General features: G+C 40.0%; 1 protein-coding gene across 5 annotated transcripts in view; it reads right to left on the minus strand.

Moving 5' to 3' along the window:
- Positions 1-21,722, minus strand: part of RNF38 (ring finger protein 38) — a 112,274-nt gene that overhangs the window by 10,707 nt on the left and 79,845 nt on the right. For all 5 annotated transcript variants that reach the window (XM_027446329.3, XM_038170920.2, XM_038170919.2 and 2 more), the window contains 7 exons: positions 17,589-17,782; positions 11,989-12,202; positions 9,988-10,155; positions 6,309-6,479; positions 4,538-4,699; positions 1,212-1,318; positions 348-432 (listed from right to left, as the gene is read on the minus strand). In XM_027446329.3, the coding sequence (XP_027302130.2) occupies positions 348-432; positions 1,212-1,318; positions 4,538-4,699; positions 6,309-6,479; positions 9,988-10,155; positions 11,989-12,202; positions 17,589-17,782 (1,101 nt within the window). The remainder of the gene's footprint in view (positions 1-347; positions 433-1,211; positions 1,319-4,537; positions 4,700-6,308; positions 6,480-9,987; positions 10,156-11,988; positions 12,203-17,588; positions 17,783-21,722) is intronic.

Below are 21,722 nucleotides of genomic sequence, written 5' to 3' on the forward strand. Positions count from 1 at the left end.
CACTAACTTTTCTTTTGAATGTACTTTTCTTGTTTGATATTTAAAATCATTTATCATTAAGAAGAAGAAGAAGAGTAGCATGTAGAAAATAAAGGCTGAACAATTTAATGATTACTAGTTTGGAAGGGTGTTTTCTAGGAAAAAGCAACTGGTAAAAGGTAAAGCTAAGCACCTCAGATATCCAGTGCTGCAAACAGGTATGAAAGGATGGTTTCCGGATTCTGTCTTCATGGTTATTATATTTATTTGGAAGGCAAAACCAGGACAAAATGCAAAATATAACTCCATTTTATGTATTGCTTGATCTAAATCTATTCTTTAAATGTATTTGCATTTTGTGCACCAACCTCGTAGTTTTCTACTTCTCCATCTTCTACGTCCAAATCAAAGCTGAAAGGTGGTCCAACTGCAGGTGGCACTGGAAGCATTGATCTACGAGAGCAAACAATGATAAGGCTCAGCATCTTGCTGAAGGAAAGCACAAAGACATACGGCATAGGTAAAGCTGTCTTATCGATCCCTCTCAAAATGTCAGGTTCTCAGAACTGATAAAAATGTTAAGTTTGGAATCAAGAATATGTATTTGATATGAAAGGATAAAGGGAAAAGCTAATTCTGCCAATTTCTGACACTGTCAGTGTGGCCTTTTAAACTGCATGCATGTCTTAACTGATACTTACAATAATGTTTAGCATTATCACCAATATGGACCTCTTGATTATCACACATTACTATAATGTGTGATAATAATACTGACATGGCATTCATGGTCTGGACTTAAACAATATTTTATTTCTTTAAGTGTATAAAACATAAACAATGATCAGGAACCCTAAATTCTCCTAACTCCAACGCAAAATTCTTGAAGCTTATATATATTTTTTAAAGTCTACAACACATAATGAAGATAATTAGGATATGCTACTGATGAACTTCCATACTGAAGTCATCTTTATGGAGAGTTCAGAAACAATAGGTACAGACACAAAAGTATATTGTACAAAATTCTTCACTTGTGTTTTCTCTAAGTGTGTATGTTATTCAGAACAGGCTGAAAACTTCACACAGGAACAGAACTTTTCCTCCTCTTTGGTGCAGCCTATGCCTGTTCTCTGGTAGAGCCCAAGCACGAAGACAGCAGGTTCCTGTTGAGGGGAATGGTTAACTCACTTCATTAAACCTACATGGAAAAAAATGTACTTGGAACTTACAGCACATAAGGTAGTAGGCTAGGATGGTAGGGGTATGGTGGTATTGCCTGCTGCGATCGGTACCTGCTGCGCCCTGTGAACCTTCGAGGCATGAACGGTGTGTACGGCTACAAGAGATAAGAAAGGAAGTGTCATTTGAAACTTGTGGAAGTGGAACTTTGAGGTTATGGAGTCTCCCTCCCAGGAAATATTCAACATCTGCATGGACACGGTGCTGGGCAGTGCTAGGTGTCCCTGACTGAGGACCACAGGACCTGAGAGGCCTCTTCCAACCCCAACCACTGTTATCCTGTGATTCAATGTGTGGTTTACCTAACCATGAAATAAAAGTATATCTGAATATCAAAATCCATTTTCAATAAGACTTTATTAAAAAAAAAATCCAGCCATTGCTCAAGTCCAAAAATCTAAGCCTCTCTTACAAAAATTTGAAATAGGAATTCCTATCAGGAACAAATTTGTGCCATTCCATGTTAAACAATAGTGACATGCAGCAGGAATCCTGGCAGGACCTATTGTGCTCATTCCCCATGTTGGCTGTCTTGGGAAACAGACAGGACGTGAACTAGTGACTTGCTTTAAGCCTGGTGCTATTATGCAGGCTTGTGCACAAGTGGTTGAGTGGAGAAGACTTAAATCTTAAAATAAAACCTTTAGAGATCTGTACCTGTTATCTTCATGAATTCTTTGGTTAGTATAATGCTTTAATGCCTGCTATGGGGCACTGCCACAATGCACTACAACAAAATCTCTAAGCAGGATTTAAGAAAGCAGTGGCATATAATTCCATTTACATTAAAGAGGGGCTGAAAGATTTAAACCGTACTTGTGGAGTTAAATTAGTACAACTCCTGCATCTGGACCATGCCTAAAGAGATGGTCAAGCCTACAGCTTCAATTTCCATGGATAAAACAGGGCTCTTCACTTAAATACATGTATTTAGGTTTATGGTGTCATTGTTCAAAATTCCTTGTTTTACCTACTAAAATGGGAACCTATATAGCAGAAATTTTCCACTTATTAGTAAATTATATTTTCCCAGAAATATTCAGAGTACTAAAAAATTCTAGTAATTTTTAAAAAGGAAACTCACATACCATTATTGAATTCAAATTTGAAGGCTTTAAGGCATTTATTTTTTTGGAACAAAGAGCACTCAAAATCTTCAGTAAACAGTATTTATTCTTTCATGTTTGAAATTTAAGAACATACAGAAGCCCAGCACCATCAGTAATTTAGCTAAAAATTCTTAAATTTACAATGGAGACATAACTAATAGACAGCCACAGACTTACATATAAACACAATATAAAAAACAGGGTCTTTTTCTTGCAAGTAAGATCCCAAACTAGACGGAGTAAATACTAGCTTTACTGCTCTATGAATTCTGCAACTCAGAAATATTATAAAGTGCTGTGTTCAGTTTTCAGTTCATTGACTGAAAGAGAATCAGAGATGCAGCCATTCCACCATAACTGTTAAAGAGAACATTAATGACCACTTGAAAAATACTAAGCTTTTCTGAAAATCATTTTAAATCACTGGAGAAATTTTATAAATACTTAGGATTGCTTTATAAAACATTGTACGATTACTCATAATAAAACTTTATTCCACCCCTCGACTGTATGCAACACAGAACAAAAACAACAGAGAGGAAAGATTATATATAATCTTGCAAAAAAATGCTGTTTTGTTTTCTATCTACTTTTAATGAGTGAACATGGAAATCAAGAAAAACTCCAATTTTTTTTGATGATGTGAATAAAATCCAAGCAATTTACTGAAGTTTTTAAGTGTCTTTGAAAGTGTCTCACAGTGAATGAAAATTTCATGAAAAATTTTTTCAACTTTAGTTTAAACTAAGTTGCTTGATTTCAAGAGATGGATAAAGCAAAACTAGCAGTGTGTTCTGTAGTTACAGGTTCTAAAATTTCATTCTTATGTAAAGGTTTAAGTGACAATGTGCTTCTAAAACCTTCCAATGACTTGATGCACAGGTCAAAATTGAAAAAAATCCACCTAGTCTTGCCTTGCAGTTATTTCTTCAAGCATTGCACACGTGGGAAAGGCTTTTTTCAAACAAAGCAACATAGCAAACTGAAGCGTGCCACAGAGACCATAGAAGCAGCACAGACACTGGACATAGCTTAACCACAAAGCACAGATTTCAGTGCAGATCTTAACCCAGACCAGGTTTCATTGTTTTGTACTTCTGCAGCTGAACTGCTTGTAGCCCTCTAGACAGGTGCCTTAAGTCAACTTTGGCTGTTTTCATAATATGGAAGTCTGCAGTATGGAAGTACTCCATACAATTGCTTGTGGGCACGTGTTGTGGTTTAACCCAGCCAGCAGCTAAACACCACACAGCTGTTTGCTCACCCTCCCCCCTCCCGCTCTGAGATGGGGGAGAGAAATGGGAAAGTGAAGCCCGTGAGTTGAGATAAAGACAGTTTATTAAGACAGGAAAACAATAACAACAATAACAATAATGACGAAATAGTACTACTACTAATAATGTGTACAAAACAAGTGATGCACAGTGCAATTGCTCACCACCCACTAACCGATGCCCCACCAATACCTGAGCAGTCCGGCCCACCTCCCCCCCGGCTAGCCACCCCTATCTATTGCTCAGCATGACCCCATACGGTACGGAATACCCCTTTGGCTAGTTTGGGTCAGCTGCCCTGGGTCTGTCCCCTCCCGCCTCTTGCTGTGCCCCCAGCCTGCCCACTGACAGGACAGAGCGAGAAGCTGAAACGTCCCTGTTTGGGTGTAAGCACTGTTCTGCAACAATTAAAACATCAGCATGTTATCAGCACTCGCATCCTAATCCAAAACATAGCACCCTACCAGCTACTAGGAGGAAAATTAACTCTGTCCTAACTGAAACCAGGACAGCACATTACAAACACTCTGGAAAAGAACTATTTTTAAACCATTCTAGTTTTTCTGACTTGTAGAAACTCACCTTACAGATGAAGAATTAACTACAAGGTAAGTGACAAGAGCTTTTCAAAACCACACAAACTAGTTTCTGCAGTGGAAGTCCTGGACTGTATGGTAATATGATATGTTTTCAAACTAACTGCTATCACTCTCTCTCTGCAGATAATGTTGTCAGAAATTATTTACTGGTATCAATACATAGGTTATCCTTAACTTGATTAAAATGAGCTTAAAGGAAACACCACAGCTGCAGCTTTAGCCATTAATGGAAAACGGCAAGAAGTGTTACTTTTTGACAAAATGTACTACAGAATTGCAAGCAAGACAGTCAGTGCAGCATGAATTAGTGTGTCATGCAGAAAGCAATACTTACAACACCAAATGACACCTCCTGGTGTAAAGGATCATGGGTTAAGAATTGGAGAGGAGCTGAGGGAGGCAGTGTTGGTGGATGGGCTGAGGGAGAATACGTAAAACCTCCTACAGGAAGATGTTCACCGAGCAGTTCCACGTCATTTTCAATTCTTTGAAGTGGCTAAAAAAAAAAAAAATAAAAAAATCTTTGCTGTGGTAATAGAGATGCAATTTTTCCCCATTAAAGAACTGAAATCCTAGATGCATACTCTGCACTTCTGCGGCCAATTGTACAGGATAAAAAAAATTCAAGTACTCACTCTGACAGAATACGAACAATTCCTGTGTCATTAACACTACCAAAAAGCAAAGATATCATTACACATTTGATATAAATTCACCTTTTCCAGCTAGCCATGCTTATTGACCAGGAATTTATGTGATCTAGCAAATATAGGAGTGGCTGTAATTTCCTGTCTCTTGCATTTTGCAGGACAAATATTTGCTCTCCTTCTTGCCAGGCTGCTCTCACTGTAAAACTATGTGAAAGAAAAAAATAAACAACCAAAGACGAGAACTGAAATTGTGTCAAGACAATCTGAAAAGAGGAGAGTGAACATGGTGACTTTAATGATATTAAACTGTGAATGACAGCCAGTAATCAAGCAGGTGCTTTCCTAGGAGGGTTATGCAAGAAGTCCCATCCAGAGCACAGTCCGGTGGTTTCAGAACTGTGAGATTCCAGTTCAGCATTGTAATTTGGTCAGTTGCAGCACATCCACCAGGCCCAACTGTTCTGAAGAAACTCACAGAAGTTGTCACTGTTTCATTAACACACCTTTCTGTTCCTGGTGCTAAATTCCACCGTTTTGAGAAATTCAGCTTACGAATCCCACCTTGTGGCAGCAAAGGAAAACTCCGCTTCCTTCTTACGCTGACCATCATCGTAACAAAGCTGTTACAACGGTTAGCCACACCTGAGATATGGCATGGATAGGTCTCAGCAACATTTGTAATTAATGAAACTCTTTCTGCATTAGTGGAATATTGGCATCTTCTGGTCACAGGGGCAAACAAATGGATGGGAGTATACTGACAGACCCACAGTACAAGCCATACGCCAGTAGTAAAAATCTAGCTTCTCTCCCCAAATCCAGAACAGGGTCACATGTCCCTATATTTGCACAATCCCTATCACTAAGCCAAGTCTGCATAAGCAAGAAGTGCCAATAACTTCTGTAAGTGGAAAAAAAAAAAAAAGAGAAAAAAAGAGACTGTAGGCTCCTAAATACATCTGGAAGCCCTACAGTCATCATGTTCTAGCAAAACCACTGGTTGTTTAAAAATTAACTGATAAGTAATACTGGGGAAGCATGTAATAAGAGTAACATCCCATCCTTCCTTATCTCTCTGCTAAACCTTCCTCTACTTCTAAGTAATGTAGACCACTGCTGCTCTACACAGCTTCCTCTGGATTCTCTCTGGCTTTCTGGAAAAGAAACACCTGAAGGAACCATTGGTAAAGAAGATATACATCTTATTGATGAAGAGTAAAGGCCCCTGGAGACACAGCACAGACAACAGCTGATGAAATCTGAAGAGAAGCAGGGTGAATTTTAAATTTATTTTTTCATCTTCACACTAAGTAGTTACAGACTTGCTAAGGAAGGATCAGGGCAAAAACCTGTTACTTTAAACAAATTCCACCTGTTTCCTCAGTAAGGTATCAGCACTATTTGCCCATTCAGCCATACCAATCCTAAGGAGAGAGGGTAAGAAGCATTACTTACCGACCGCGACTGCTGTGCTTGGAAAGGAACAAACTGTCCTGGAGAAGGCAAGTGAGGAGGGTGGTGTGGAGCGATATGAGGAGGATGAAAAAGGAATGGGTCACTAGAAATGAGGGGTGGAAATGCTGCGTACGGTACTGGTAGGTGCTGGACCGAACATGCCTGAAGCATCTGAAATAAAATGAAAACAACACATTTTTGACTCTAGCACAAACACTCCTTCTAGAACAATCCATGCTTATCATGGAAAGATGTCATTAAAAGAAAGCAGTTCTCTTGCCTCCTTGGAAGAGCCTCCAAAACACACAAATAGTAACTCATTCTAATACACAATGGTCAGTAATTAGCACCATGCAGGCTATAAAAATACCATACTGTGACATCTGCTAGGTGCGACATAGCTCTTAGTTCTTGTGAGGTCAGTGGGATTTGGGATTTTCAATACTCAGTATCAGACAAACTCCTACGTAAAAAGTGGATATGTTTACCCTGCTAACTTTTTCACATGTTTTACCTTCAAAATGGCATCTGAAAGCAAAACCGTTCCAAACATTTTAAGCTGTAGATGTAGCTGAGGGACTCCCAGACATCAACCTGTGCCTTAAAACATATGCTGCCTTATATATTAAGAATAATGCATAAGCTCTGCTCAGTTCTGCACTTCGAGGGGAGCCTTGTTCTCTGAATCAGGTGAGATACACCTACTGTGGGAAGTAGCCCTTGTTCTCTTGTCTTTGCAATTACTCATATGAAAGCATCTTTGGGCACTGAAGTTTGAACACACAAATGATGAAGGCGTGAATGTGCGTCATGGAAGAGTCCAGTTTTATTTCCATTTCTAAACATGGAGAGGATCAAGAAAATCTTTGTTCTCTTTTTTCCTGATCTTTGAAGTGTTACCAGAATGTCACGCATTCCTGTTGCATTTTTAGCCATTGAAAGAGCTATTCATAATACATTTTCTACCTGTAAAACAACAGGTACCTTTGTCTTGTATAAACAAAGATGGTTATTAAGACAGTTTTAAATTTAAAACTCCACCACCCTACTTGCAAAGCCTATGAAATTTTACAAAGTCATGTAGATGACACAGTTTTGATCTCTCACTCTTTCATTGAGTCTTGTGTCACACAACATATACTAAACATGCTAACTATAATGGCAGAATGATAGATAGGGTTTAAAATTCGTTAGTAGTGAAGGTGGAATCACTACTTCATTGCTATGCACTGTCATCACCAAACACATTTAGATGCACTGAAACAGTATCAGATTAATTTATTAGTTTTTCTTAAATGCTGACTATTCTTTGAGTTACTACTTTGTTTTATAAAAAAATAAATACCATTGAGAAATGTTTCTGTTAAAACAGTTATTATAGTTCATTACATTGAAAACTGTTCTCCAAAGTAGTTGAAGATAAATTTGCCTGTACAACATGACTACTCTTTAAAACTGGAAGTACTCTGGAGAATACCGTAAAATAGTTTTCATCCCAAGACTCTGTACAGTAACAATTAGCTGCAGGATGCGTTATTGCAGTATCTGCAATATATGTTGGGAACGATCTGTGCTATGCTTACTTAAATTTCAAGTAAGAGCAAATGAAGTTTCACGTCTTTCCACTTGAAAGATCATGCAAACTATTTGTTTTTTCATTCAGACTTTTGGAAAACTTCTAAAACTTACAGTAGTGTAAGTTCAAACAGCAGAACTGATGAAGATATTTTGTAGATAACGTTTGTCTTGTAGTTGTATATATACTGAATTACACTAATTTTGTGAAAGCAACAAAATGATATTGCAAAGTTCACAGGTGAAGTCAGGGGGAGCAAGATGATATGCTGGAGAGCAGTGATGCCTCTCAAATGTACTTTTACAGTCTGGGGAAACGAGATGACAGGAACCATGCAAAGCTCAATGAAGGCAAGATATGAAGTCTGGTACTGGGACAGAATAACCTCATGGATCAGGACACTTTGAGACTGGCTGCAGAGTGGATGTACAAGAAAAAAAAAAAGATTGGTCCTAGCGGATGGTTCTGTGTCTGGTTTTGGCCTTCTCAGTACCAAAACCAGACTCTGACATCCTGAGATGGGTCTGCCGAAAGACAACATAACAACAAGGAGCCTTGATCACACTGCATAAAAGAAGAGGTTGCAGAACTGGATTTGTTCTGCCTTAAGAAGAGAGAACTAAGTAATGACCTTAATCCTGCCTTCATCTACTTTATAAGAATGGGTACCTGACTCTTCCTCAAGGGGCACACTGAATGGACAAGAAACAATAGAACCAAGCTGCAACCAAGGAAATTCCAATCAGATTCCAATCAGAAGCAGCTCTTTGTTGTAAGGACATACTAACACTAGAGCAGATGCTCAGAACAATTGTGCAATCTCCGTCCTTGCAAACTGGTGACCACCAGATGATTTCCAGAGCCCTGTTGTAACTTACATTATTCTGTGACTTTACAGAAAAAAGTGTAATGTCTGCCTGCTGACATTACATAATTTCAACCTTGATTAATTCCTGATGTCCATCCATCCTCTCAACACACTTGATTAAGTGCTTACTGTCTATAATGGGGATAAATGGCATCTGGACAACCTGAGTGCACATCACCCTCACTCTTCAACAATCGGCTTAAACAAAGAAGTAGGTGGTCACATCACGAGTTTTGTTTCAGTGCCACAGGCTAGTTGATTTTCTCTGGTCACAGAACATGCAACAGAGGAAAAGCTAAAGTTACACACTGCTAGGAAATGCACAGCTGGCAGATGTTGGCAATGTATATACCAACATTACAAGTAGTTACTGGACACTGAATATATAATTTTTATGTATGATATTGCTGATTTATACTAGAAAAGGGTTACAAAAATAGTTGTGACTCTACCAGCAGGTTCTACAACCTTCATTTGTACAGTTAAAAGTTCTTGGGTGTACCTGTTTCATTTGTTCAGCCCTGGCATTTGTTGGCACTTAAAGGTGAAATTTCTACAGAATAACATAGCATGGGAATGCTATTAACTGGAAAGTAGTATTTATGAGTTGATATCTGAATGTTTCTGAGAAAATAGTTCAGATTCTTTCATGTTCAAAGTTGGTAAGTCAGTCAAGGCACTTTATTTCACTCCCAGAAAGGCTGAGAGACATCATTATTAAAGAATATTTTCATTTTTGTGAATGTTCCGGACAGAAGAGCACTTCTCAGCTTTTACTGATCATTCAGCATCAGTAGATCATCTTCTCAGAAGAAAAGTAAATTTGGAATATCAGACCTTTCTATATAACCAATCCACAAGAGAGGTCTCTATAAAATACGATTTTTTTCTTGGTTAGTTAACTAATAAAAGTCTTAGAAGTGTTCCTCTAAAAAATCTAGAAGTATGCAAAACAGCTGTTGATATGAAATTAGATCATCAACCAGCATGTCACTAGAACAAAAAAAGGCATCAGGACTTTACACTAAAAACAGTCATGCACTATTAAGCTGGTATGTAAGCAACATACATATGCTTACCAGTTCTAAGGCCTGCATTGCTATGCCACTACAATTTAGCACTTGGAAAAAAATATGTCATTTTCCAGTGTAATTAAAGCCACACAGATGTGGGAGCTCCAAGGTGCAATTTCTGTTTAAGATTGGATCTGGTGTAAACTACAGAAGCCCACTTACAGGCGGAGGTACACTGCAAACTGGAAGGTGCTGTCCACTGAAAACCACTGAGCACCCTGGGACCTGCTGTGCACTGCAGGCTGGGATGTGCTGGCCTGTGCAAAGTGGTATGCCGTGTGGAGCCACCGTTGTCATTGTGTATGAGACGGGAACTTGGCCCTGATGGAGCTGCAGCAAAAAGAAAAAAAAAGTTGAAATAATTACTGTAAACTCTTAACAGTATTGTACAGCATGCTGGGAAAGTTAACAAGCTTTTACCTACTTATAAGGAAAAAACATACTTACAACGAAAGTCTATAAAAGGAAGCACATGACTGCAATTCCTGTTCTTTCAAATACTTTTTTCATTGGAATACTACTCACTGATCAGCAGTTTCTGGGCAGGGTGGAGAGGGATCTCTCAGTTTGAAATGTTAAAACTTCCAAGGCTCCTATTTTGTTTTGGTTTGTTTAACACCAAGTAAGAAATCTCTGATGCTCTGATAAAACCAAAAAGCCTTAGTGTCAGGGAATATGGATTCACAGAAAGTAATTATTTCAGAGAAGCTCATTCTTCCTTCTTGTTCTGCTAAAACAGAACTCACTCATGGGAAATTAACAAGCAAGAAAAGCTCATCAGGAAGGTGAGAATGATTAAAGACAGCTAATTTACTGAACTGGTAGTGTACGGTTAGACATAGAGGCCAAAACAAGAACATGGATCAATGAATGGAACTTAAAGCCTCAACATGTGTATCACTGATGACAGAGACCACTCTCAGGAGAGACACTGAATTTGACCTGGTTCTGGCTCAGGTACAAAAATTAGGCATACTGTGTAATGCTGGGCGTGATTCAGAAATGCTCAGAATAAGAATAAAAAATGACCTCTTAATGATTCTGTCTCTGAAGTATAAAACATCACCATAGAAGACCTCAGTTAGTCTGGAAACACTGACATCTGATCATAGATGGTGCTTGGAAGGTACAGGCAGTGGGATGGAACAACTGCTTATCCAGGCTTGTCATGATGTAATCTTGCAACACAAAGCAAGAGCATGTTTTGAATTTTTAAGATGCTGCAGCAGTACAGTTGTTCATCTAAACGCTACGTTGTGAGGTGGCTAGACTGGTGGTTAGCTTCCACCCTTGCACTTGGTCCCAAATGCAAATACTTCCTTACTGAGCGCTGCTCTGCAGATGTAGTACAACACAGCAGCTGTATGCAGCTGCGCTGAATGCAGGTACGCTTTCAAGCAGGGCAGTTAGGAGTTGCATTCTATGCATGTGCAGTTTGAGAAGTGGACGTCCAGATAACTAGGTCATGACTGTGAGGCAACTAATGCACTTGTGCTGCAGCCTGCTGATTTGCACAACAACAAAGGTTACATCAGTAGGTCAGCTTCTTTTATGGGTCTTCATTTATGAACTCTGTACCAATTCCTGTCTGAGGAATTATTTGCTTTCTGGACCAACCACAGATTTCATTATTTCATGTAATTTAAGGAGTTGATTAGGTCTGGATGACTAATTTGGTTCTGTGACAATACTGTCATGTTTCTGCTGTTATGTTCACAGCCAATTATTGGCATTGTGAATTCTACTTCTGAATAATTTATTCGAAAAATTTATAGGCTCCTGTGCTAAGGAGAGACGCTTCATGTGAAACAGAACACATCCTTGATTATCATCTTACATCTTAATCACATTACATTAACTTTAGAAGCAAAAGCACTTCAAGGGTGGGCAGGAGGCCTATAGCACCATGCCAATACAGGTATTGGAAAATTGTTAACTTTCAATCTTCTTTACTAACGCTCTGAAATTTTTATTTCCCCACTGCCTCTGCAGCACTTCATATATCAATAACAGTACACAACAAAAATAACTTCTAAGAGGGCAAACAGAATTTAGTGATAATATGACTTTCATAGCCAACTAATTTGAGGTGGAGAGGGATCTTAAGATTTGGGAAAAAAAAAAATCTGTGACATCTGTCTGTTTGTACCCTGAAACTCTTACCTGATCGTGAATGTCAACCATCATTGCATTTTGCTGTGGCGGGTGAGCAGCTGGACGCAACATACGAGGAGATACGTTCGGTGGATGAAAGGCTCTGGGTTCTTCTATTGCTTGCTGTTGTCCGTAGGAGAAACGGTGATAGTTTTCATCTAGGTTAAAGGAATTATGTCGAGACAGGCGATCTCTCCTTGTTCTCTGACGCCGAACAGGAGGACTGCAAACACATTAAAAAGATTAGAGATCATATAAATGCCAAAAGCCCTTCCTATTAACTAAAACCACATGAAAATCAAGTACCAAAGAAAAAAAAGTAAACTTGAAAATGTTACTGGAACAGATTTATTAAACTGGAACACAACTTCTTACCAACAAAACTTGCCAAGATCTTTAGAGCTGACACTTATCTCAGCGCAGAAGTGCTTAATAGAGCATAGCTTAATGCTATCAAGGAAAGCTAGAGTACTCCAATATAAATATTAACCTGTTAGAAAGATGATAGTGGGATTGCCAGGACAAGTGCACAAATGACAGCAAACTTCAGAAGATTTCTACGCATTTATTCTAGGCAAAAATCCTTAACTGTATGATTACAGATTTCCCGTGCTCCAGCCACGCCACAGAATGGTTGCTCACTTAGTGAGACGGACAGAGCAGTAGGCTCCTCTGGAGAAACATGATTTTTTTCAGCTCTCACATGTTCACCAAATAACTGAATGCCTCAGAGGCATCTCCTTGGCAGACACCAGGAAATTGTGACTGCAGTAATCGTTCTTTTGCAGTGCAGAGAACTGCAGTGTAAATAGACCACAGCATCTACTTCGTTTGAGTAACTCATTTACATGTGTGGGATTTGATAATATAATCTTATATAATTACACGTATGTTATGAGCAGAACTGCCACTATCTTGAGCCAAAACTTCTGTAAATCAGAAACCAGCAGCTCTGGCTCAACACTCAGAAAATCAGGCACACACAAGTAACAAATTCGCAATTAGAAGTTTTGACTGAGAGGCTTCTCATTTATTTGGAAGGGTAAAGGACTGAATCATAGCATTATGTAGGTTGGAAATGACCTCTAAGATCATCAAGCCCAACTGTTAACCTAGCACTGCCAAGACTACTGCTAAACCATGTCCCTAAGCACCGCATCAACACATCTCTTGAACATCTCCAGTACTAGTGTGAGAAACAAAGTTGTGTTTTTGCAGTAGAGAATTACATAAGGAGAAATGCTAAGTAGATAAGTGGACAGTAGAAGGCCTCACTGCTCCAAAATAAGGTAGAAGCTTGAGAAAAACAGGATGAGCAGTGTGAGAACAGTAAACAAAGATCACAAGTTCTCTAAACATAAGAAAGAAGAAATTAAAGAGTTGAAAAAAAAAAAGAAAAATTGTACACACGTGGTATAGAGGAGTGTCGAGTAGCTTGAGAACCTGTAGTACTCAGGCAATGAGGAAACAGGGGAGGTGATCAGGTGTCGGGTAATAGGGAATAAAAGGTCATGGTTTGTTTACTAAAATGCACTCCTAATTGCAGGATGCCTGCCATTGCAATCACAAATAAAATAGCTTCATAAAAGAGCCTATCTGAAGAAAATTATTTGAGATGTTTCTCATACTGGTACATCCCTGGAAGTACAAGACCATCCCCCAATACTTCCAATTTGTGTCATGGAGATTGGAAGGTACAAATTGCATGCCACAGTGGCAACAGCAAAGTAAAGCTACATGGGACAAAATGGTTTCCCAGTTACAGAACAGGCCAAAGGAGCCAAGATGCAGCAAAGAAACAGAAGGGGCTGCAACCACTAGAGCACATCCTCTCCAAGAGAGTGTCAAAGAGAATGTAATATGCTTCACTCTCACTATTCCTTTCCTATTAGCAAATAAAACAAATTGGCAAAACAAAAGTCTGCTCAAGCTGAGTCTAACTTTTTTTTCCTGAGTGAAACTGATGTACTCCAGGAAAGGGGGAGCATCATACCAGTTATTCAGATGGTACTGTAAGTATATGATACCATGTTTTAAGCTGCTACTTTTCTGCTCTAATTCATGCAGATGTTATGCCATTGTTGTCTTAAGACTGAAACAAATGGTCATTCACTCCAGGTCAGACAGAAGGCCTGATGCTGAATTATAACAGCAGAAAAAAAAGCATAGCCATCATTCTCTTTACAAATTATCATGTCAGAACACATAAAACATGTTTTATTCTGAGCACTGAGGACTCCAATTTACAATTTGATGTATTTGTATGTCTTAGTCACAGTTTATTTTCTGAGAAGTGTTTTCCACTCTCCATCTCTGTATTGCTAATAAAATACACATAATTTTCTAATAATTTACCATAAACCGGTAAATTCACATAATTTACCATAAAACTGGTATATATGATTTCTAACCACAAAGCTGATTAACACTTAATGCAAAAGATTTTTCTGAGAACTGAAGTTGCTTTAAAGTTATCTCCTGCTACGAAACAGAAATGGTCTAAATAAATATTTTGGCATAAACGTGTATGCAACATATTTGTTTTGAAAATCTGTAGTAATAGAGAAAAGCTATGAATGGCAACCCCAGTGCTTTGGAAGAACAATTACAGAAATTCTCTAACACCAGGACTTAGACAAGGTAGCTTCTCATAATTACACTTTGGTAAATGTTAAATGGTGTACGTTTACTTTTTTATGGACTCAGAATCATGAGAAAGCACAACCAGGAAAAGTTTGCATGACTTATGGAATAATTTTATTTTTTTTAAACAAATGGATTAACATTATCTGGAAAAAAGTATTTTTCCTATGCAGAATAATAAAGAAACTACAGGCTTCATTCAGCAAAATCCAGTGCATCCAGATACACAGCTCTACATGCATCCCAAGTTATTGGCAAGCACTTCAAATAAATAACCAACACAGGGATCTAAACTATTACTGAACATTGGTAATGAGCTTCTGCTTTAAAGTCCTTTGAAAGTAACCACATAAAAAATTTAGACTTTTAATGCACAAAAATCATGGTACTACACAAATAATGGTTATTATAAGGCTAAAAGCAGGATTGCAACCCTGGACTTTTGGAGAGCCAACTTCGACCTCTTCCAGGACCTGCTTGGGAGTATCTCATGGGCTGGGTTGCTGGAAGAAGGCAAGGGTGCTTGTGAGAGCTGGGCTACATTTCAACTACACTTCTTCCATGCTCAGGATTGCTGCATCCCCGAGCGTAGGAAATCGGGGAAGGGGGGCAGGAAACCTGTGTGGATGAGCAAGGAGCTCATTGATAAGATCAAAAGGAAGAGGATGGTCTATGAAATGTGGAAAAAGAGTCTGTCCTCTTGGGAGGAGTATAGAAGTGTCGTCAGGGCCTGCAGGGACGCGATGAGGAAGGCTGAAGCCCACCTAGAGATGAGGCTTGCGAAAGAGATAAAAAAAAAAAAAACCTTCTTACTATCTTTTAAGTATGTAAAGAGTAAAAGGAAGATGAGGGATAATGTGGGTCCACTGCTGAACGAGGGGGGTGTCCTGGTAACAGGAGATGCTGAGAAGGCAGAGATACTGAATGCTTCCTTTGCTTCAGTCTTTGCTTCAGGGACTCCCCCCAGGACTCCTCAACCCTAGCGGGAGGACAAAGGGTCTGGGAAATGGAGGGCTCCCCCGTGGTTGATGACAGAGTGGTTCGGGAGCATCTGAGTGGGCTCAACGCACACAACTCCATGGGTCTCGACGGGATGCATCCATGGGTGCTACAGGAATTGGCAAAGGTGACTGCTGAACTGCTCTCTATCATCTTTGAAAGGTCCCAGAGAACTGAAGAACAGCTGCCTGAAGACTGGAGGATAGCCAATGTCACTCTGGTCTTCAAGAAGGACAGGAAGGAGGATCTGGGAAACTACAGGCCAGCCAGTCTCACCTCTGTCCCTGGAAAGTGTTGGAGCAGCTTGTTCTGGATGCCATCTTCAAGCAATTGGAAGAAAAGAAGGTTATGAGGAGTAGTCAGCATGGATTCACCAAGGGGAAGTCGTGCTCGACCAACCTCATTGCCTTCTATGGTGGCATCACCAGCTGGGTAGATGGGGGGAGAGCAGTGGATGTCATCTACCTTGACTTTAGCAAGGCTTTCAATACTGTCCCCTGTGACATCCTGATAGCAAAGCTGAGAAAGTGTGGGATAGATGAGTGGATGGCAAGGTGGGTTGAGAACTGGCTGACTGGCCGAGCTCAGAGGGTGGTGATCAGAGGAGCAGAGTCTGGCTGGAGGCCTGTGACTAGCGGTGTTCCCCAGGGGTCAGTGCTGGGTCCGGTCTTGTTCAACATCTTCATCAACGACCTTGATGAGGGAATAGTGTCTGCCCTCAGCAAGTACGCCGATGACACAAAGCTGGGAGGAACGGCTGACACGCCAGAAGGCTGTGCTGCCATTCAGCGAGACCTGGACCGGCTGGAGAGATGGGCAGGAAGAAACCAAATGAGATTTAATAAGAGCAAGTGTAGAGTCCTGCAGCTGGGAAGAAACAACCCGAAGTATCAGTACAGGCTGGGGCACAACCTGCTGGAGAGGAGCTCTGAGGAGAAGGACCTGGGGGTCCTGGTGGATGACAGGTTGACCATGAGCCAGCACTGTGCCCTTGTGGCCAGAGGGCTAACGGGATCCTGGCGTGCATTAAAAGGAGCGTGGCCAGCAGGTCAAGGGAGGTGATCCTCCCCCTCTACTCTGCCTTGGTCAGGCCTCACCTGGAGTACTGTGTCCAGTCCTGGGCTCCCCCTTACAAAAAAAGACAGGGATCTCCTGGAAAGAGTCCAGCAGAGGGCCACGAAGATGATACAGGGCCTGGAGCATCTTCCCTATGAAGAAAGGCCTGGGTCTGCTCAGCCTGGGGAAGAGAAGACTGAGAGGGGATCTCATCAATGTGTATAAATACCTGAGGTGTGGGAGACAGAGGGATTTGGCCAACCTCTTTTCAGTGGTTTGTGGGGACAGGACAAGGGGTAATGGTCACAAGATGGAGCACCAGAAGTTCCGCACTGACATGCGAAAGAACTTCATGGTGAGGGTGACAGAGCACTGGGACAGGCTGCCAAAGGAGATTGTGGAGTCTCCTCCTCTGGAGATATATTCAGGGCCCATCTAGACACCTACCTGGGCAGCCTGCTCTAGGGAACCTGCTTTGGCAGGGGGGTTGGACACGATCTTTCAAGGTCCTTTCCAGCCCCTACAGTTCTGTGATTCTTTCAAAGTACCCTGATAAGAAATAGGATTTTTCCTCACATTGTTCTGAACGATTATTGCTCCAGTGCATAGTAGAACAGAATCAGGTTAATAATTAAAAATGTTAATAAACACTCCTTGAGTTGTCTTCAGTAAATTATAGGATGATGAATCAATTTATATTACTTTAACTTCTCAATTACAAATATAACAATTTACAGCTCAAAGGAAATGTTAACGTATTTACCATGAAATCTGGTCTGAAATACTGATTCATCTGAATAGAGGATTCTATTCAGAAATACTCCTCTCTTGAGATGAAATCAGGAAGAATAAAAAACCTGTTTAAAAAACAGTTTAAAACTATTAAAAAAAAACCTGTACATATTGCTTACCTCCTTCTGTGTCGTGCAGGTGTGTTGTATCGTTCCCCTGAGAAGTGGTGTTGGTTGGGACGAGCCAAAGAAGGCTGCCTGTTTGATGTCATCTCCCATGGTCGCATTGGTGGTGATGAGGCTGGTGATGTGGTTGTGTAGTCAAAGACTGAATGGGAAAGGCGTTGTCGTTTGGGACTAGGACTGTCTTCGCTCTATGCCAGTGCAAGAAACAAAACAAAAACCCACCTTCAGATGAGTGAGTTACAATCCACACTTCAATATCACTTTGCAGCTAGCATTAGAAGGAGGGATTTACTGCAGACTGCACTAGAACACCATGAAATTAATCAACTGCAAGTAGTTACCTACTTACAACCTTTGTAATACAAATTTGTGATGGCTTTCTAACCCCCGATGAATAACTAATTTATATTTTAGAAGCATGAATATACTGAAATCTTAACATCAACACACACAAAAAAAATTGTTCCAGGAAAGAGAGTAATATGAGGAAAATAAGGTATATCCTATTTTGCATTCCTCCTGCCCCTGCATTTATAGGTTATGGAGGCTTGAAAAAAGGTATAAGCACAGCCCTCATGATATCATACGCGCTCTGGGATGCATGCCTTTTCGATGAGGACTGTACTAATGTGGCTGATCAGATATTAGCTTTGCTCTGCAGCCAATTTTAATTCTGCCAGCTGAGCACACAAGTGCTCAGTTTCCTACTCATTAGTACAATAATGATCATAGGAAAGTACCTGTACATGATCTGAAAAGAAATCACTTCTGTTTACGTGCTTTTACTTCACTGAAGCTCTGCTGGGACTACGTAACACCTGAAGTTTTGGTGTCAGTGACAGGAACACTGTTCACCTCCAAGCACCGTGCTCCCAGCAGGTTCTGAGTACAAGTAACTACCTCTCGATTTCATTGTGTGCCCTTGCCGCTGACTCGTTAAATGCAGACAGCTGCCATTCCTGTCAGAAGATCTCAAGGCGACCAAAAATCCAGCAGGAAAGGCAATACATGTCCCTTCCCTCCACAATACTCTTGTGGAAGTGTAACCTGTCTTGCTGGTAACAAGCCTAACAACTGGAAATGTTCTGCTCCAGAGATCACCGAACTCATGAACACAAACAGCCACACAAGAACGGCCACGCTGCACCCACCTTTGGGTCCAAACATCACATACACTTCACTGACACTCCCCCTGCGAGCCAGACCCTGCTGGTTTGCTGCTCTCCAGCTTACTCTCTCAGCTCACCTCACCCACTTCAGCCCCTTGCAGCGTTATTTCAATTAACAGGAACAGCCTCAAACTTGCAGACAACTGCAGATAACTGAGTCAGAGAATATCTGGCAATCCAGAGACTGTCAGAAGTCTCATTGCAGATGTACTTGTAGATTACAGACCTCTTCTTAGCTTTACAGCTAAGATACTTAGCTTGTCCTCCTGTTCTTTCCAGTGCATAAAGCATACCTTTATGTAACTCCTAAGTTTTGTCCATGTGTTTAAGATAAAAAAAAAAAAAGGTATTTTTCCTCTTTTGACTTCTGGTCATTTTGTCTAAATTTCACTTCTCTTCAGCCTCATGCTTTCAAATATTTCAACAGAAATTGGAGTTTTCTCCTACCATATTTTAATTTAAGCAGTCACTAGGAGTGATGACTGAAGAGAAAATGATAAGGAAAAAAAAAGTACATGTGAGGGTGCCCATTTTTAATTCCACATCTGCTTTTAGTGTGATTTACGTAGAGAAACAGGCTGATAATGCATGCAACCTGCTTTTCAACTCCTTAACTCACTGCACCTGAATATCAAATTCAGTATCAATATTCAGTATCAAGCAGTGAGAGAAAAACCAGGTCAAAATACAGGCATATTCCTGAAGGTTCACAAAAGCAGATGCCCAGGTAAAGGGCGACTCTTCCAGAAGGCTGCAGGCACTCGGGATTTCAATGCACTATAACCAAACAACTGGAAGAGATGCTTGACAATTGCCCTCAGAGCAGTCAAAGCTTCTGTGAAAATATGTATCTTATCAGATTTCAGAGAATCTTATCAAAGGACAAATCACAAACAAAGTTACAGTTGTTCTGCCACTCACAGAGCTGCTTGTTTAATCTATCCTACTCTAAGGAGCCAAAGAGAAGGATGATTTGTGGCCCAACTCTACTCAAACTGAAACACAGGAAATAAAAATGCAGGTAAAGCAGGCACACTGGGGTCTTGTGAGTGTAGAAGGAAGAGTCAAATGGAAGGAGGAGACACAAGGTTTAGTGAAGCTGGCAGAGTACAAAACATGGTGAAGTAACAAAATAATTGCTGTTGCCCTGCTACAACCCATACATGCCTTTGCTTGGCAATCTCCCACTGCTACTGCAATAATTTATGTCTGGCACATTTTCCCAAGCAGTAACACTAACACACCCTGCCCTGTAGAAAGTAGTTTGGGAAAAAGAGAGATTGTTCTTTGATCATTTTTCATTTTGTATCTGGATTGCACCCCTTCAAAAACAGCGGAGATGGAAACTGCCAACCAGCTACCCTTCATCATCACTCCAAATCACTACCTCACAATGTTATTTCAAACCCCATAGCAAGTGCTGAATTGCTCGCTATACTAAGCGACCATGCTTTCACTTCAACTTGCTTCCCATTAGAAAGAAAATAAAGATAAAATCATTTTTGGAATGACATATAAGTATAGTTTTAAAAAGTAATTATGTTTTTCTTTTTTTTTCTTCCCCATATTGAGAAAAAAATAACCTGAAGCTAGGAGGAGGTAATGTAGGTCCTTAGATGGGAGAACAGGATTGATTGTTTATTTGCATTTCTAAGCACAGTATTTTATAGCAACCTCTTATATTCATGTCTTCAAGTTGCAAGCCTGTCTAGAAATCTGTACTAAACTTTTAATTTCAAACAAAATATGCATCAAACTTCTCATTCTCTAAATGTTTAAAATGCCTCTGCTAGATGAGACTAATGGTTCAAACAAAGAATAAGCATTCATCATTTTCTCTTTATGCTTCTAAGATGTCCACACAATTGTACTGCCTAAGGAATAGTACTCTTGAACTTAAAAATTTGAAAAAAAAATCAATTTCGCTTGGCAAATATTGTAGATCTTATCTCTGAATCATCAGTTTTAATCTGGACAACATCTAGCAAAATATCTTTGCCTACAGACCACTTCATTTTCATACTTTCATGTAGTTAAAATGCAATACATTCATAAAGCTCAAACTCAGGAATGCCACTTTTATTACACATTAAAAACCGACATCTGCGTAGCACAATCAAAAGGATTTTAAAGTAGTAACCAAGGCAAAAAAGCACATTGTGCACACATAGGAAAGGTGATACACAACCAACCATTTGGAACTGACCAACTTTAAGGCCAGAATATTCTTACTGGAAGGTAGAAGAGCTCTTCTCCACAAAAAAAGTCATTCTCACCCATCTCTTGAGTGACAATACAAACATGGCTTACACAAGCAACAAATTAACGATGTTTTTATCTCAAGCAGAAGATGACACTCAATTAAATGTTTCGTACATCAGAGACTGAAATTAAGTCAGTATTACAGCTCGGAATCCTGCTCAAAGTGTGCAGTTTCCTTGTTTTTAAAGGAGGAACCCGAATGAAGCCACCCTGTGTCTCCCTGAAACTCTCTTCACTGCAAAAGTTGGCCTTGCCTTTCCATTCTGCAAATCCCTGTCTGAAGCCAGGCTAGCAGGGCTTCTTGACTAAACTCAGTGTCATGGTTTCTCACTTTCCTCCCCAACAGACTTGGAGGAATGAACGCATGTCATTATTTTTCCTTCTCTGAAGAGCTCTTGTCTGACTGTCACTTTAATTATCAATTCTTAAGTTGATAACCTGGTCTGTTTTCCAGACTTGTCCTGTTTCCTGGACATCATCTTACTGTATTTCATTCCAGTATTTCTGGTTGCTTTTAAGTATAAAAAATAAAACTTTTTTTTTTTTTTGTTCTTAAACAAACAAAACAACAACAACAACCCATTTCAACATGTCTGAAAACCACAGGCTTCCCCACTGTTCGGATCCTTCTGAATCCAAATTGCCTGAGCAGTAGTTATTTGCAGTATTTTGGCAGTTTCTCATGTATTTATATATA

Source organism: Anas platyrhynchos, chromosome Z (genome assembly GCF_047663525.1).
Source record: "Anas platyrhynchos isolate ZD024472 breed Pekin duck chromosome Z, IASCAAS_PekinDuck_T2T, whole genome shotgun sequence".
Classification (NCBI taxonomy): domain Eukaryota; kingdom Metazoa; phylum Chordata; class Aves; order Anseriformes; family Anatidae; genus Anas; species Anas platyrhynchos.